The sequence below is a fragment of the Pseudophryne corroboree genome, chromosome 5 (assembly GCF_028390025.1).
Source record: "Pseudophryne corroboree isolate aPseCor3 chromosome 5, aPseCor3.hap2, whole genome shotgun sequence".
In the NCBI taxonomy this organism is placed as follows: domain Eukaryota; kingdom Metazoa; phylum Chordata; class Amphibia; order Anura; family Myobatrachidae; genus Pseudophryne; species Pseudophryne corroboree.
The window spans coordinates 620,589,044-620,606,964 of NC_086448.1; the positions used below are offsets into that span (position 1 = coordinate 620,589,044).

At 45.1% G+C, this 17,921-nt stretch overlaps 1 protein-coding gene across 2 annotated transcripts in view; it reads left to right on the forward strand.

Moving 5' to 3' along the window:
* LPIN2 (lipin 2) overlaps positions 1–17,921 on the forward strand; it is a 324,290-nt gene that overhangs the window by 294,107 nt on the left and 12,262 nt on the right. For both annotated transcript variants that reach the window (XM_063923550.1, XM_063923549.1), the window contains 5 exons: positions 1,162–1,310; positions 6,487–6,573; positions 7,155–7,307; positions 9,286–9,400; positions 17,384–17,487. In XM_063923550.1, coding sequence (XP_063779620.1) covers positions 1,162–1,310; positions 6,487–6,573; positions 7,155–7,307; positions 9,286–9,400; positions 17,384–17,487 — 608 coding nt within the window. The remainder of the gene's footprint in view (positions 1–1,161; positions 1,311–6,486; positions 6,574–7,154; positions 7,308–9,285; positions 9,401–17,383; positions 17,488–17,921) is intronic.

The window sequence follows — 17,921 nt, forward strand, 5'->3', positions numbered from 1 at the left end:
CTCAGTGCACCAGTGACCTAGCCTGCGACTTTAACCGCACATTACAGAATCGCAGAAAAGCCATGGCCGCATTGGAGCATTTAGACTCCGTCACACACATATATACAAATGTCGCACACCTGTATGATCAGTGTAAGCCTGCAATATAGATGTCACTTCTATGTGTTTTATTTATGCAAATAAGATGCACATTTTAAACGACAGACACTTGGCTCAGCGAGAGGTGCTATTTGGTGAGAAGAATGAAGAAACAGTAATAAAGTCTGATAACATGTGTTTTAGGTTTGCAAGGTTTAGTTCTGCTTTAATGTACTTTCATCAAGAAATTGTTTTCTTTGTGCTTATTTGGGGGTTATTTTCTCTTTGTATCTTGGATGCTCCTATACATTGTGTATATTTGATGTTTTCCACGTTTTTTTTTTATTTCCCCAAACAATTGTGGATTGTTGAGCTAAGTTGAATAATTATCCCGTCGGATTGGCACCAAGTATGCTGTAGTATATCTATTGTTCCAGCTGAGCCCACTCTTGGGGTGTCTGAGAGACATGTTTCTTATTTCCCTCTAAGATTATTTACTTGCATACTTTTGCTTTATCATACCACTTCATTCTCAAGGGAAGCTCTGCTAGCACTGATATGAGGGCTTCTTAAACATTGAGAAATAACTGTTGTGCCTCTGCCAGCTGGGAAAGCCGGCGAATGTAACTTGCCTGTTGGAAGGAGTGCCTTATATGAGTTCACCAGTGAAATTCCTTTCTTTGCTAAAAAGGGTTTTGTGTTTGGTGCGTGAGTTCTAGTCCTCGAATTTCAAAGGAAACGAGAGAGAGCTTCTAATGCCATTTGATACCGTCTGCAACATTGATGCTCTATATAAGTGTTCTATTTGTTGGCTTACAGTGCCAAGTGTAAAAGGATCCAAATCTGGATACAATAAGATGTAGGTTACTGTGTGCAGTGACCATAACAAGAATTACTCCCCGCATTCCGTCCTGAGCTGGAACTTCTCATTATATTACTCCTTCATTTCCAATCCACTCTTTCAAATATTTTCCTGCATTTATTAGAGCTCTCTATATAGTACAGTAGGTCATCCATTATCCTGAAATTATTACTCCACATAAGATAAGGACGTCAATTATATGGTTTTATTCTTCCTTTCAGAAAAAACTGAAGCTTAGAGATGGTCCGAATGACATTGTGTTTAGCATAACCACTCAGTACCAAGGCACTTGCCGATGTGAGGCCACCATCTATCTGTGGAATTGGAATGACAAGATTATTATCTCAGATATTGATGGAACAATTACGAAGTAAGTTTAATTTTATTCCCGTTCAAAGCTTCATCTGAAAGTAACATATTGTACTGTTTGTGTGTCATTACACTTTGTAGTCTTGTCACCTCAGTCTATATATAGCTTGGGAATCCAAGTGTATATATTGTGCAAATGTGGACTTTACTACACTTCCTGTAGTGTCCACTCATCATTTCCCACACACACAATATTCTCTGTGGTAACATTTTCCAGTGAATTCATGTGGTTTAGACCAGTGGGATTGAGCAGTGAGTTTTATATTCCTGCACATTCATTCTATTCATTAGACTCATGAGTAAATCTGTCTGCAGTTAGTTTCGATTCAACTCTATTAACCTTTGTTAGTTGGGAATCCTGATGAAATCTGGGATTTTGCTTTGGAAAGCACACACTGTATAGTTTCAATGAATAAATTATTTCCTGTGCATTAATATATTGAATTATTGTGCTGTAAAATGCAATTACATTTATTTTTTTAAAATAAAAATCGTGCAGCCCAAGGGGTAATATATAAAATAATAATAAAAAAATGTTCAGTAATTTTTGGAGTCGCTGGTACACAGTTATGTAGAGCCATTGCAACTAAATTTATCTTATCATTCTGGCTTACTTCTGTGCTATTCTCAAAAGCGTTTATATAATTGAATTAGATTTATTTTTGTTGTCCTTGTGTACAACATGACTCAGTTCTGTGCACTATATCGAGTAAGCTTGCTTCAGTTCTGTGCACCATAGTGAGTAAGCTTACTTTAGTTCTGTGCACCGTAGTGAGTAAGCTTACTTTAGTTCTGTGCACCGTAGTGAGTAAGCTTGCTTTTGTTCTGTGCACCGTAGTGAGTAAGCTTACTTCAGTTCTGTGCACCGTAGTGAGTAAGCTTGCTTCAGTTCTGTGCACCGTAGTGAGTAAGCTTGCTTCAGTTCTGTGCACTGTCGTGAGTAAGCTTGCTTCAGTTCTGTGCACCGTAGTGAGTAAGCGTACCTAGACAGTGCAGCATCAAGGGGTGTTAATTATGGCTACTGTACTGTATAATCTCCAGATGCTGTCTGTGTCTTTTGTTGATGCAGAGTAATGCTCAGCCCAGAAACTAACATTATGCCCAGTAATGATCCATTCGATAATCAATTGTATTATTATCAAACAGGTTAGGGTCACTGTTATTGGCGCTATATTTCATACCTATTGACAGGGCCCTGTGGTTGCTGATGTGAGACGGCCACTTAGCCCAGAGGTGTGAATGACTGATTAGCATTCCTTGTAGCCACAAAGTCTAGGGCGGGATTGTCCTATGTGGTGTTGGCTTAAGTATGTATGCTATAAAGGCAGTATTTCTGACATCTCTTGCCTAGCATGTTAGCATACATTTATGATGGTTACAGGTTAACATATATCCCATACTGAACATTGGTTAGTACATTGCTGAGGCAGTCCAGTCCTGCTATATGGCTTCATATTTCTTTTAGGTGTACTGTACCTCCATAAATAAATCGTACTACACCCCATTTCCTCAGCTTAATGTGGAAGTGTCTGGTATCCTCTTTCTGATGAATAAAACACATTTCCACCATTTTACATGATTTTGCTTTTAAATGGTGATGTAAATAGAGTATACCAGCATTTGTTCTGATATAGGGGTATATGCAATTGTGGTCGAATTCCCGAAAATGTCGAAAAACGGGACATTTTCGGCCAAAAAAAAAAATCGACAATGCAATACAGTACTTTTCGCCAAAAAAACGGCCATTCCAAATTCGACTTTTTGAAATTCGACATTTGTCAAATTCAACATTTCTGCAATGGTACAAATGCGGCATTTCGACAAAAGTATATTCAATTGAAGATTGTAAATTCGACAACAGTGCTTTTAGACAGTAAATTCGTCATTTTCAATCCGCCACACTTTGCTGGCGGAATCTAATTAAAAAATTGAAAAACATTTTTTTTGTGTTTTTTTTATTGGTAATAGCATATCTATTTATATTAGAAGGGATTAGGTACTTGGTTTGTCTATTTAGGAGGCACAAGTATTATTTATATATTTAAAAAAAATATATATATTTTTTTAATGGAATGGTGTAAAAATCAGGAAAAAAAAATGCGTGGGGTCCCCCCTCCTAAGCATAACCAGCCTCGGGCTCTTTGAGCCGGTCCTGGTTGCCAAAATACGGGGGGGGGGGGGGGGGGGGGGGAATGACAGGGGATCCCCCGTATTTTAACAACCAGCACCGGGCTCTGCGCCTGGTGCAAAAAATACGGGGGACAAAAAGAGTAGGGGTCCCCCGTATTTTTTGTACCAACACCGGGCTCCACTAGCTGGACAGATAATGCCACAGCCGGGGGTCACTTTTATACAGCGCCCTGCGGCCGTGGCATTAAATACCCAACTAGTCACCCCTGGCCGGGGTACCCTGGAGGAGTGGGGACCCCTTCAATCAAGGGGTCCCTTCCCCAGCCACACAAGGGCCAGGGGTGATGGGGGGCTGATAGCCTTGTTGAAAATTTAAGAATATTGGTTTTTGCAGAAGAACTACAAGTCCCAGCAAGCCGGTACTTGGAGAACCACAAGTACCAGCATGCGGGGGGAAACGGGCCCGCTGGTACCTGTAGTTCTACTGCAAAAAAAATACCCAAATAAAAACAGGACACAGACACCGTGAAAGTATCACTTTATTACATACATGCCGACACACATACTTACCTATGTTGACACGCCGACTCTGGCCTCGTCTTCAATGTCGACGTCCGGGATACCTGAAAATAAAATTATACTCGCCTGATCCAGTGTCCAGTTCTTTTATTGTAATCCACGTACTTGGCAATTCAAAAAAACGCATTTACCCGAACCAGACGGACTGAAAAGGGTCCCATGTTTACACATGGGACCCCTTTCCCCGAATGCAGAGACCCCCACGTGACTCCTGTCACAGAAAGGTCCCTTCAGCCAATCAGGAAGCGCCACTTCGTGGCACTCTCCTGATTGGCTGTATGCGCGTCGGAGCTGTCAGACGCGCATCGCACAGCCCCCTCCATTAACTTCAATGGTGGGAACTTTGCGGTCAGCGGTGAGGATTACAATAAAAGAACCGGACACTGGATCAGGTGAGTATAATTTTATTTTCAGGTACCCCGGACGTCGACATTGGAGACGTGGCCAGAGTCGGCGTGTCAACATAGGTAAGTATGTGTGTCAGCATGTATGTAATAAAGTTATACTTTCACGGTGTCTGTATCCTGTTTTTATTTGGGTATTTTTTTTGCAGTAGAACTACAGGTACCAGCGGGCCCATTTCCCCCCCGCATGCTGGTACTTGTGGTTCTCCAAGTACCGGCTTGCTGGGGAGGCTTGCTGGGACTTGTAGTTCTTCTGCAAAAAAACCAATATTCTTACATTTTCAACAAGGCTATCAGCCCCCCATCCGCAGCCCTTGGATGGGGCGGACAGCCTCGGGCTTCACCCCTGGCCCTTGTGACCCCCGGCTGTGGCATTATCTGTCCAGCTAGTGGAGCCCGGTGCTGGTACAAAAAATACGGGGGACCCCTACTCTTTTTGTCCCCCGTATTTTTTGGACCAGGCGCAGAGCCCGGTGCTGGTTGTTAAAATACGGGGGATCCCCTGTCATTTTTTTTCCCGTATTTTGGCAACCAGGACCGGCTCAAAGAGCCCGAGGCTGGTTATGCTTAGGAGGGGGGACCCCACGCAATTTTTTTTCGGGTTTTTTACCTTTTTTTTCCGTTTATTAAACATTTTTAAAAATCTAATCAAAATCCGTCAAATCGGCCGTTTTTGACAGCGGGACTGTCGAATTCGTTTTTTATTGAATATGTCGAATTCCGGCACCCACCTGCCGGAATTCGACGGTTGAATTGTGTCGAATTTAAAAACGGGCGAAAAAGTGCCGCAATTCGCCCGGAATTGCATATACCCCTTAGCATTTCTTCTACCGTACATATGAGAGGAATCTGAAATGTGTGGTTGCCAAAGATTTATTCAGCAGTGCTAACATTTACATAAATAGGAATTTATTTTGTTAAGCAACATGAATGTGGAATTTCACAGTAAGAAAAAAAGTTCTGTTTGCTTTCTCTGTTGCCTTGTTCTGGTGGGTAGTGAGAAGTATCTGTAGCGCCTATTTTTAGAATGGTATTTGAATGGGTGGTCTTCAGTATGCCGGCGGTCGGGCTCCCGGCGACCAGCATACCGGCGCCGGGTGCCCGACAGCCGGCATACCGACACTTATTCTCCCTCGTGGGGGTCCACGACCCCCCTGGAAGGAGAATAAAATAGTGTGGCGCGCCGCCGTGCCCGTAGCGTGGCGAGCGCAGCGAGCCCGCAAGGGGCTCATTTGCGTTCGCCACACTGTCGGTAAGCCGGCGGTCGGGCTCCCGGCGCCGGTATGCTGGTCGCCGGGAGCCCGACCGCCGGCATATCGTAGTGAACCCATTTGAATAATTGTCTGATATGTTAAGCTAGTCTCTGGCCATTCCAGTAATACTATTTAGAGATTGGACTCAAATATACACATTTCTTCATTGATGTCACTTCATTGATGTCAAAATGTGATACAGGTTGAGTATCCCTTATCCAAAATGCTTGGGACCAGAGGTATTTTTGATATCGGATTTTTCCGTATTTTGGAATAAGTGCATACAATAATGAGATATCATGGTGATGGGACCTAAATCTAAGCACAGAATGCATTTATGTTTCATATACGCTTTATACACACAGCCTGAAGGTCATTTAATACAATATTTTTAATAACTTTGTGTATTAAACAAAGTGTGTGTATATTGAGGTTCACTATCTCTCACTCACTCAAAAAAGTCCGTATTTCGGAATATTCCGGAATATTTGGATATGGGATACTCAACCTGTATCTTCATATTAAGTTCTGGGGGTTTATTTGCAAAGCGTCGGGTTCTAAAAGCTGGTACTTCTGATTGCGTTAATGCCCTATATTTAAAAAAGCAATTATTTTACTAGCAAGACATGACTAGTAACAGAATTGCCCTTTTAAATATCAGGTATAAATGTGATCAGAGGTCTCCAGGTCTTATAGCTTGATGCTTGGTAAATAAACCTCCTGGTCTCCTATAGTCAGTTGTATTAATATATGCTAATGTAATTGTAGACAATGCTTTTTAATTGAATCTTGATGTAATGTTTACTTTAAGGTCAGACGCATTAGGCCAGATTCTTCCTCAGCTTGGGAAAGATTGGACACATCAAGGCATTGCCAAACTCTACCATTCCATACATGAGTATGTATCCAAGCTCAGCAAACTATGTATTTGAATGTGTATTTTTTCCATATGTGTGTGAAGACTCATGAATCTATATTGGGCCTTTTTGAGTCTTAATTTTTCCAGTGGATATAAGAGTTTCCTTGAGATTAGAGAGAATATCATTTAACTGTATGATATCATATTTCCATCAGCTGTGTCTCCGGGTTTCATTATTCATCAGATGTCTGGTGAATCATCATAATGTATCAGATGGTCCTTTATCATGAGATCATACCACTACAGTCACTCAAGTTGTATCAAAGGAATCAGTTGAGAGAAGCCAGTAATGTATAATGCAGTTATCTGGGTAATATCACTATTTAGTATACTTTATTTAGACCCAGCATTACTCAAACTTTCGTGTAGAGAACTTTCCCATGTTAACATGTGCCTTTCTATATTAGCCAACCACTTGTTCATTAGCTTTCCTCTTACAGTTGTCCTTCTATATATGGACTTCAGTTTAATATGCATTTGATAAATTCCTAACACTGAATTTTAAGTGGTCTTAAAATCTGTTTTGTTTTTGTTTCATTATTTGCTTTATCTCTTTCTAGAAATGGGTACAAATTTTTGTATTGCTCAGCCCGTGCCATAGGCATGGCAGACATGACTAGAGGCTACTTACACTGGGTGAATGACCGAGGCACCATCCTTCCTAGAGGGCCACTGATGCTGTCTCCTAGCAGCCTATTCTCTGCATTCCACAGGTATTTATATTGGACAGCTCTCTGACTAGAACTACACAACTCAATCAGTACGTAATCATGTCAGCCCCTAGATCAGGGGTGGGGAACCTTTTTTCTACCAAGGGCCATTTGGATATTTATAAAATCCTTCGGGGGCCATACAAAAATTATCAACTTAAAAATTAGCCTGCCCCCAGTCTCTTGTTATGCGCGATTAGATTTGCCCCCAGTCAGTTGTTATGCCCCATTAGATTTGCCCCCAGTCAGTTGTTTTGACCCATTAGATATGCCCCATCAGTTGTTATGCCCCATTAGATATGCCCCCTGTAATTATGCCCCATTAAATATGTCCCCTAGTAGTGCCGCTTACACACACGCACATTAAAAGGAAAAAAAAAACCAGAATGCTCACCAGCCCTGATCCTGCTTCCGGACGGCTGCCCTCCCTCTCCTCGGAACTATGGGAGAGATGTCATGACGTCCCTCCCATAGCGCGGCACAGCCACACATGTAACTGCCTGAGCCAGAAGCTGGAGCTCAGGAGTGAGCTCCTGCCTCCGGCTGCTGCTGAGTCGGGCGCCCACTGGTGGTAAAATCTCAGCGGGCGCTCGGCATCTCCTGTCGTTTAGGTGAGCCTGGGCGGGCCAGATCAAGTGGCTTTGAGGGCCTTATACGGCCCTCGGGCCTGAGGTTCCCCACCCCTGCCCTAGATTATAAATGCAGACCAGACCATTCCATGTTTCTACTTCAATGAGTTCAGTTGAATCACTGTAAGCGTCTGTCATACAGATGGGGCATGTTCCTGCTAGAATAATGGTGCCTCTTAGATGGCAGCAATGTGTGGTTTAGCATTCCCAGTTCCCCCAGTACTTGGCAGTGTGCAGCTGGAGGCACACAGCATGTTCGGTGGCCATCCCCATCTGTGATGTATAAGTCCATGTGGTGCACCTAACTATAGTTCAATATTAGTAAAGGTTTATGGAAAAACAAGTCTACAATTTTCCACCTAATATATCTAGTTGATTTGGGGCGTTTCTGAGGGTTTTCATGTTTCCAAAATCCACAATGTCCACACTGGCAGAAATGTTGGCATGGTCATAATGTCCACATTGTAATGTCGTCAGTCGATGTTGGGGTTAGAAAGCAGCGCACGGAAGTATATATGAATAGGAAGTGTGTTGGCATGCTGCCACAAAATAGTATAATAACTGTGGCATCCTGCCCTCACGTACCTTGATCCTACCCCACTAGTTGGGCCGATAGTACGCCTGCGTGGGTCACTGCTACCTTGCAACTGCACTACTGCGCGTGTGATGGAAGGTTGCTTGTTACAGTGAGGTTTTCCAGTTGCGGGGGAAGGCTCCTGAGGTCTCCTTCTGGGTGGTTGTGGCTTTCCAGACCCTGGTGAGGGGCAGGTCCTCCTAGGGACATGCCTTGCAGAGTCCCCAGACACTGGAGCAGTCCTATGTTAAAGCATACTCCAGAGGTAACAGCTGCTGTTGATGGTGAGCCCATGCTTCACATAATGTGTGCAAGTTGCGGCCATTAAAAGCCATGGTGGTGGAGGAGTTACTTTGATTCCATGGTCGCATATTTTTGCCTAGGAGTAGTAGGTGTCAGCTGATGGTGCCTTGGTTATGAAGGGCATAAGATCTAACATATTTCAGTTTTTGTATCTTTTTATCAAGGATGTTAGGGTTAGGCTGCAGTTTGTACCACACTCCTGTTTGAGATGTAAATTGTATATTTACTGCAGTGCTTTATTTTTGTGCACCTTTCTTACTGTTCCCACGTCCTGTGTATAGTTGCAAGAAGATTGCTCGTGTCTTTTTCATTGTCTACCAATAACTTTCCAAGATCTAGTTTCTAACAAATATTGAGCGTTAATGCTTGCTCCCTTCATCTGCTTCTTCTGTCTTTAGGTAACAGACTGTCTGATTAAAGATTACTAAAATAATTTTAAAAGGTATTTATTAATGATATACTTTGTCAATTTTAGGGAGGTCATAGAAAAGAAACCTGAGAAATTCAAGATAGAGTGCCTCAACGATATTAAAAACCTGTTTGGCCCACATCGACAACCATTCTATGCTGCTTTTGGCAACAGACCTAATGTAAGTACCTGATTCACCTGTTCTGAAAGCTCCATCTAAGACTTCTGATCTAAATGCATATTAAACACAATGTAAATACATGAAACTGTAGTATCTATTATGTTGTCCTTGTGAGTGTAAGGATAATAGTGCTTACATGTACTTACATTCAGATAATAACTAATCTCTGGAATACTGCTTATATACATACAACAGCACATCACACTCTGTGTTATTCCACTGCAGTTAAGCAGATACAGACCTTTATATTGATGGTGCAATTAAGTTTCTGTAAACTCACTAAATAGAGCAGGCCTGGCCACCATGGTTTTTCTAGCTGTTGTGAAACTACAAGTCCCACCATACCCTCCCATCAACCAGCTGGTACAGCACGCTGGCACTTGTAGTTTCACAACAACTTGAGAGCCACAGGTTGGCCAGGTCTGAAATAATGTAATATAATAATATACTAGCTTGTATTACTGTGTATGCTAATGGAATTGAGTCTGCGTTATTGCAAGGGGTATCTTGCTGCCATTTCAGAGTGAAAAGACGTCAGCCGGGGCGTATGTTCAGTCAATGTAAAATCCGCCACACATGGTCATAATTTCAGGAGCTTTGCAAGGAGATGACCTTGTGTCTGAATTTCTTCGTTAATGCTACATCGAGTAGTCAATAATATTGGTAGTCAATTGGATGCACATTTGCTAAGGATTTTGATTTTCTATTGTATACATGTGTGGGAGTAAATTATAGTAAATGTAAATAATCTGAAAGGGAGAAAGTAGTAAGAGAAGGAAGTACAAAGAGAGGTTGCTTTAGTGAGGGGCAAGGACTTCAGTAGCCAAATATTTATGCACATGGCCATATACTTACAGGCTGTAAACCCTGTGATAAACATATTGCAGCATTACTAATCATGTATAAGGGATGTAAAGGTAATCGGAAATAACATTTTTCAAAAATCTAAATAGATAATTATAAAATGCAGATTATAGTTAGAACTACTGTGCAAAAACCCACTTTCTCTCGCATCCATAAGGAATATTGGGGATACTTAGTACGATGGGGTATAGTTGGGGTCCAAGGGAGCTGGTGCACTTTAAATTTCTGCACTGTGTATGCTGGCTCCTTCCCTCTATGCCCCCTCCCACAGGCAGTTTAGAAAAAAGTGCCCTCAGGAGAGGATGCACATCTCTGAGCTCCAGAGAGTTTTCTTAAATTTCTTTTAAACTTTTATTATTTTCGGTATGCTGTTTGGGCATCAGCATACCTGCACCGTGGGAGTTAGAGGGGGGACGGTCACCGGCCTTGCTAGGTGCAGAGCTGCTTCCCCGCTGCAGGACCACCGTCCTGATATGTTATTTGTTCAGCGGGGCACTGCGCCTTGGCTGTCACAATCGCAGCACGCCACACACCACTAACACTAACCTGAAGGTGACGTCTGTGGTGAGTACAAGCCGAGGGCTCCACTATGGGGTCCCCCAGTTCAAAGTGCGGCTCAACGCGAGCGCGGCATATGGGACCCTCCTGAAGGGGGTGCCGCTAGAGCCCCCTATGTAAACTGGCTCAGGATAGCTTAAACTAGCACTGGTGCAATGTTTTTAAGCATGATTGGAGATGTTGCCAGTATAAAAAAAAACGCTGTAGCTCTGGCGCCATCGGGGGGGAGGGGGGGAGCAACCTCAGAGCGGGACCAGAGGCATTTGGGAACCTTCCTCGAATACTGCAGCCACAATCAGCACACACAGCTCTTCCTGACTCCCAAGACACACTGGAAAACTAGTATAGGGTGTAGCAGGAGAGAATTTACTAGTGTTTCACTGTAATATAATTAGCTGACAGCCTCACTGGGGCTGTACAGCTAGGGGTGTGCTGGCGTCTCTCTCTCTCGCTCTCTCTTTCTCTGCGTCTCCTCTCACATACAGTAAGGGCAGGCTTGATCAGTATTACTGTCTATGTGTATGTCATTGTAATTACTGTAAACATGGGTAAACACAATCTCTGTAGTGTATGCCACACTAGATTCTCTCCCTTATCTACTGATTCTGTTTCATGTGAACAATGCAGCCAATCTTCGCAACTCAGTGAAAGGGCTGGGGGAGAGGGTCTAGAGCCCTCCTGGCTTAGGGGCTCTTAAAACTATGATGTCTGATATGTCATCACAACTGTCTGCTAATGTTCAGAAAACTCAGCTACTACAACAGGCTGTTGCAGACTTAGCCGCTAGGGCAGATGTTACACAGCCCTCCATCTCATGCAGGTCTACAGAAGCGTGGTTTACCTGCCCTACTCTGATTCAGATGAGGATATACAGGAGGATGGGGAGGACTTAGATCCCATTAGTGGGGATCCTGATTCTGCTCAGGGTATTGAACCCCTCATTCTGGCTATACGGGACATGTTATAGCTTCCTCTAGAGGACGCTGCGTCACAGCAGTAGTTTTTCTTTACACAAAACAAACCTAATGTCACTTTCCCTGATTCTGCAGAGTTAATGACCTATTTAAGTTGGCCTTGAAAAATCCAGACAAAAAATTCCAAGTGTCAAAAAAACTTTTTGCGCACTTTCCCATTTGCTCCTAAAGGTAGGAAATTCTGGGAAGAACCCCCGGGGGTTGACATATCAGTCTCTCGACTGTCCAAAAAGGCAGTGCTGCCTGCCCCGGGCTCCCTTACCATGAAGGATCCTTGGGACAGAAAGAGACTACACTCAAATCTATTTACATGGCAGCAGGTATATAGCAGAGGCCAGTCATAGCAGGTTGCTGGATGACCCATGTCATTCATTCCAGGGCTATGCCTCTGGTCACTATGGTGACTCTCCTCAAGCACATTCAGGACACTACACGCATCCTGTGTGACTCGCTCAAGGAGATGGGGAATAATAATGCTAGGACTTCTGCCATGGCAGTGTCGGCACGCAGGGCTTTGTGGTTGCGTCAGTGGGTAGCGGACGCAGAATCAAAGCGCAGTGTGGAATCCTTCCCTTTTTCGGGGGAATGGCTCTTTGGGGTTGAGTTGGATACGTGGATTTGCAAAGTCACTGCTGGGAAATCCACGTTTCTCCCCTCTGGTGCCTTGCCAGCTAGGCATTCCTACCCAGGGCCGTCTGTTCAGTCCTTTCGGTCTAACAGCTTTCGTTCTAGGGCCAGAGGTGCCTCCACTGCAAATAGAGGCGCCAGATGTAAGTCAAAAAGACCTGCCACCACCGATTCTCAGGAACAGAGCACCAGTTCTGCTTCCACTAAGTCCTCAGCAAGACGGTGCCCACCCACCCCGAGGAGATCTCGAGGTGGGAGCCCGACTGAGTCACTTCAGCCGCATCTGGGAAAGCTCCTGCCAGGATACCTGGGTAAGGGACCTCATTTCTCAGGGATACAAGCTGGAGTTCGACGGTGCTTCTTCCCAACAATTTTTAAAATCAAGCTTACCAGCTTTGGAGTATGCGCAAGTTACATTGCAACAGGCCATCCGAAAGTTGGTCCAGTCCCACGTCATTGTTCCAGTACCGATAACCATAACGAGGCAGGGGTTATTACTCCAACCTGTTTGTGGTAGCAAAGCCGGACGGCTCGGTACGGCCCATTTTGAATTCAAAGTCCTTGAATCCTTACCTAAAGGTTTTCAAGTTCAAAATGGAATCCATGAAGGCAATGATTGCGGGTCTGGAAGAACAGGAGTTCCTGGTCTCCCTGGATATCGAAGACGCCTTCCTTCATATTCCAATTTGGCCACCTCATCAGGCTTATCTGAGGTTTGCCCTACTGAACGATCACTACCAGTTCCAGGCACTACCCTTTGGCCTGTCCACAGCTCCGAGGGTATTCACGAAGGTGATGGTGGAGATGATGTTCCAACTCCAGGTCCAGGGGGTCAGTGTTGTACCTTACCTGGACGATCTTCTGATAAAAGCTTCTATTGCTCCATATCGACCTCACTATCCAACTTCTGTCACACCATGGGTGGATTCTCAATTTACAGAAGTCCCACCTGGAGCCGACTCAGAGGCTCCTGTTCTTGGGGATGTTACTGGATACGGTGGCCCAGAAGGTGTTCCTCCCGGAGGACAAGGCGAGAAAACTTCCGGAGATGGTCCGCATGGTGCTCCGACCTGCTCGTGTATCCATGCATCTTTGCATCAGATTGTTGGGGAAGATGGTCGCCTCCTACGAGGCGATCCAATATGGGAGGTTCCATGCTAGAACATTTCAATTGGATCTCCTTAACAAGTCATCCGGATCACATCTACAGATGCACCAGATGATTCGGCTGTCACCTCAGGCCAGGATTTCCCTCCTGTGGTGGCTGCAGTCCTCCAATCTCCAGGAGGGTAGGCGTTTCGGGATTCAGGATTGGACCCTCCCAATAACGGATGCGAGGATGGGGTGCTGTCACCCAAGGGGCACAGTTCCACGGCAGGTGGTCAGCCCACGAAGCCCTCCTTCCAGTCAACATTCTGGAACTTCGGGCGATCTACAATGCTCTGCTTCAGGCGTCTTCTGTGCTCACGAATCACGCAAACCAAGTTCAGTCGGACAACGCCACTGCAGTGGCGTACATCAATCGGCAAGGAGGAACAAAAAGCAGGGCCTGCATGCGAGAGGTGTCAAAGATACTCCTCTGGGTGGAAAGAAATGCAAGAGCAGTGTCGGCAATCTTCATTCCGGGTGTAGACAACAGGGAAGCGGACTTCCTGAGTCGTCACGACCTCCACCCGGGGGAGTTGGGACTCCACCATCAAGTGTTCCAGCAGATCCACCGGTGGGATTGCCCACAGATAGACATGATGGCTTCTCATCTCAACAAGAAGCTTCATTGGTATTGCTCTCGAACCAGGGACCCTCAGGCGAGGGCAGTGGACGCACTGACGTCGCCTTGGCCTTACAGGCTGGTCTACCTGTTTCCTCCGATTCCGTTGCTCCCAAGGGTGCTCAAGCGATTCAGAAATCAAGGATTCCAGGCAATTCTGATTGCCCCAGATTGGCCTCGGAAGGCGTGGTACGCGCATCTTCTGGGCATGTCCGTCGAAGACCCTTGGCCTCTACTCAACAAGGACCGTTCGTCTACCCGGACTTAAGGCAAATTCGTTTGACGGCATGAGGTTGAGCGGAACATTCTAGCTCATAAGGCCTTTCCAAAAAGGTTTTGCTACCATGGTTCAGGCCAGGAAACCTGTGACGTCAAAACACTATCTTCATATCTGGAGAAGATATGTCTCTTGGTGCGAGGAATGCACGTGTCCACCTGCAGAGTTCTACTTGGGATGTTTCGTTTCCTGCAGGCTGCTGTGGATAAGGGCTTGCGTCTGGGTTCCATTAAGGTCCAGATTTCAGCTCTCCATTTTCTTCCAGAAGAAATTGGCACTGTTGCCAGAAGTTCAGACCTTTTTGCAAGGGGTACTCCACATACAACCTCCTTTTGTGCCGCCTACGGCACCCTGGGATTTGAATGTGGTGGACTTTCTACAGTCCTCCTGGTTTGAATCTCTGATGATGGTAAAAGACAAGTACCTCACGTGGAAGCCAGTGATGTTACTGGCCCTGGCTTCTGCTAGACATGTCTCAGAATTGGGGGCCTTATCATGTAAAAGTCCATAGTTGGTCTTTTACAAGGACAGAGCGGAGCTCAGGACTAGGCAGCAGTTCCTGCCGAAGGTTGTCTCTGCATTTCACCTGAATCAACCTATTGTGGTTCCGTCCAGTTCTGACACTTCTGTTCCTCCGGAGGCATTGGATGCTGTGCGAGCCTTGAAGATCTATGTCAAGCGAATGGTTTGGATCAGAAAGACGGATCCCTTGTTCGTGCTCTATGATGCGCAGAAAAAGGGTTGTCCTGCTTCAAAGCAGTCCATTGCTCGTTGGCTTAGGTTTACTATCCAACAGGCCTATGTGTCGGCAGCCTTACCTGTTCCTAAGTCTCTGAAGGCCCACTCTACAAGATCTGTGGGCTCTTCCTGGGAGGCTGACCGAGGAGTCTCGGCCTTGCAACTATGCCGAGCTGCTACCTGGTCGGAGGGAGAACACCTTTGTGAAGTTCTACAAGTTTCATACCCTGGCCAAAGAGGATACCCAGTTTGGCCAGGCGGTGCTGCTGCAGTCTCCGCACATTCCTGCCCGTTCTGGAAGCTTTGGGACCTTCCCATCGTACTAAGGAGCTCATTCTGACCTGATCGTACGCTGCCGTTCATCGCAGCGATCAGGTCCAAAGTGCGCATGCGCTGCCGCCGCAGTGCGCCGGCGTATGGCTGACCGCCAACGGCTGACGTTGCCTGGTGATCGCCTCTGCCTGTTTGACAGGCAGAGGCGGTCTCTGGGCGGGAGGGGGCGGCACAGCGTTTTGGGGCCGGACCGTGCGGGGGGGCAGGCTGCAGCGGCTGAGTGAAGTCACACGCAGCCGTTGCGACCCAGGCAGCGACGAGTATTTCCCGGCCAGCACGCAAGAGCTGCACTGGCTGGGAGCACCGCCGCTGTGCGATACTTCTGCGGGGGTGGGGGGCTGACATGCGGGGCGGACTAGCCCTGTGCTGGGCATCCCCCCGCATGTCAGTGTGAAATTTTGCAGGGCTACGATCAGGTATGAATCACGATCAGGTCTAAATCACCCCCTTAGTCTCCCCAAAATTACCTTCTTGGTCTTCCCATTATCCCTTATGGATGCTAGAGAAAATAGGATTTTAATTACCTACTGGTAAATCCTTTTCTCATAGTCCATAAGGAATATTGGGCACCTGCCTCAGTGCGTTGACTTGTCTTCAGTTTCTCTGTTATGTGGTTTCCTGTTAAGCGGTTGCTGTTATTGTTACCAGCCGTTGCTGGTTGTTATATGTTCGTGATGTGCTGGTATCTCACCACTCTTTGTTATCATGTTCCTTCTCTCATATATGTCCTTTCTTCGGGCACTGTTTTACCTATAAATGCCTGTGGGAGGGGGCATAGAAGGAAGGAGCCAGCACATCCAGTAAAGTGCACCGGCTCCTTTGGACCCCATCTATACCCCATCGTACTAAGTCTCCCCAATATCCCCCATGGACTACGAGAAAAGGATTTACTGGTAGATAATTAAAATCCTATTTTCTTTATAATAATACTATATGGAATGGGTTGTCCACTAAAGGCAGTGGATGTACTACTACTGCCAGCAGGCAGGTGTGGTGTTATGCACAGATGGGAGTGCTTGCAGTATTTGAAAGTGATTTAAATTCAAAGTTAAAATAACTGTTTTGGTGCTTGTAGTGAGAGCCGAGACTTTTGCACATAGTAAGCCTACTGGGGATAAGTAGGCGTTAGAAGCAGCAGACAAAAGTGGACTAATCCCAAATCCTTTCTGAGCCACTAGATGTAGCAGAGCTCCCTGCGCATACTAGCATATTTCTGTGTTCATCTTTCCCACATCCAAGGTTATAGACTTTGATCTTTAAATAAAACTGGTTCTTAGCAGCATGGTGTTCAGTGGACTTCTGCCTACTTACATACCACACACTTTATGGTAACCAAAATGGTTTCTCTGCTCTCTGGATATGTACTTGGAGAGACCTCATCATGGTAGCCCACAAACAGCAAAAATAATTAGATACAGTTGCTGGAATTGGTATAAAATACCCACATATAACTTTCTATAAAGTTTTGTCATTGAGCATGCAGTTTAGTAGAAGTCTTACTTTGTAGGAGTTAGTTATTTCTCTGTTCTACCCTGAACAAAAGTGGAACTAAGCCAAGAGGTTATCAAACAAAGGGATCCCCCTGGAAGTGTGCTGTCCTGGAGCATGGCTGCACTGGGAACATTTCCCTATGAGTCAGTGTTTCCTGAGGCCCAAACAGCTCAGGTTTCTGGCTTGCTGCTTAGCTTCTGTGTTGAAATGTTTATATCTGGACGCTCTTTAAAATTCTTTACTTCTTCACTGACTATTAGGTTAACTATTTCTCAGCTGCTCCCTTACTGACATTGTAGGCTTTGAGTGTGGCGTTTTCACTTGTGTTAATTGTATCTGTATTTATATCGTAGGATGTGTTTGCCTATGTGAAAGTTGGAGTACAAGACTGTCGAATTTTCACCGTCAATCCCAAAGGTGAATTAATCCAGGAAAGGACAAAAGGAAACAAAACTTCGTAAGTCTCTTTGTGTCTGGTAGCATGAGAAGTGTGTTATATATATTTAGTTATAAAGCTTCACCTGTGTCTAGCAAGATCTTATTACTCTATCGATCTATCTCATATTGCTCATAACACCCCATTCTGGAGGAGTATTGTGAACTTTGGGTTGGCCAGTTCTGTACAGAGGAACAATAGTGTTGCCACCATGTATATAAGCAACAATGTTGTTAAAGTAACATGAATGACAGGACCCAAGGTTCCCCAGCTGAACGTTGCCCAGAGCATCACACTGCCTCTGCTGTCTTGACTTCTTCCCATAGTGCATCCTGATGCAGTCTCTTCCCCTGGTAAATGACACACACGCACACTGTCCACATGATGTAGAAGAAAACGTGATTCATCAGACCAGGCCACCTCCTTCCATTGCTCCATGGTCCAGTTTTGACACT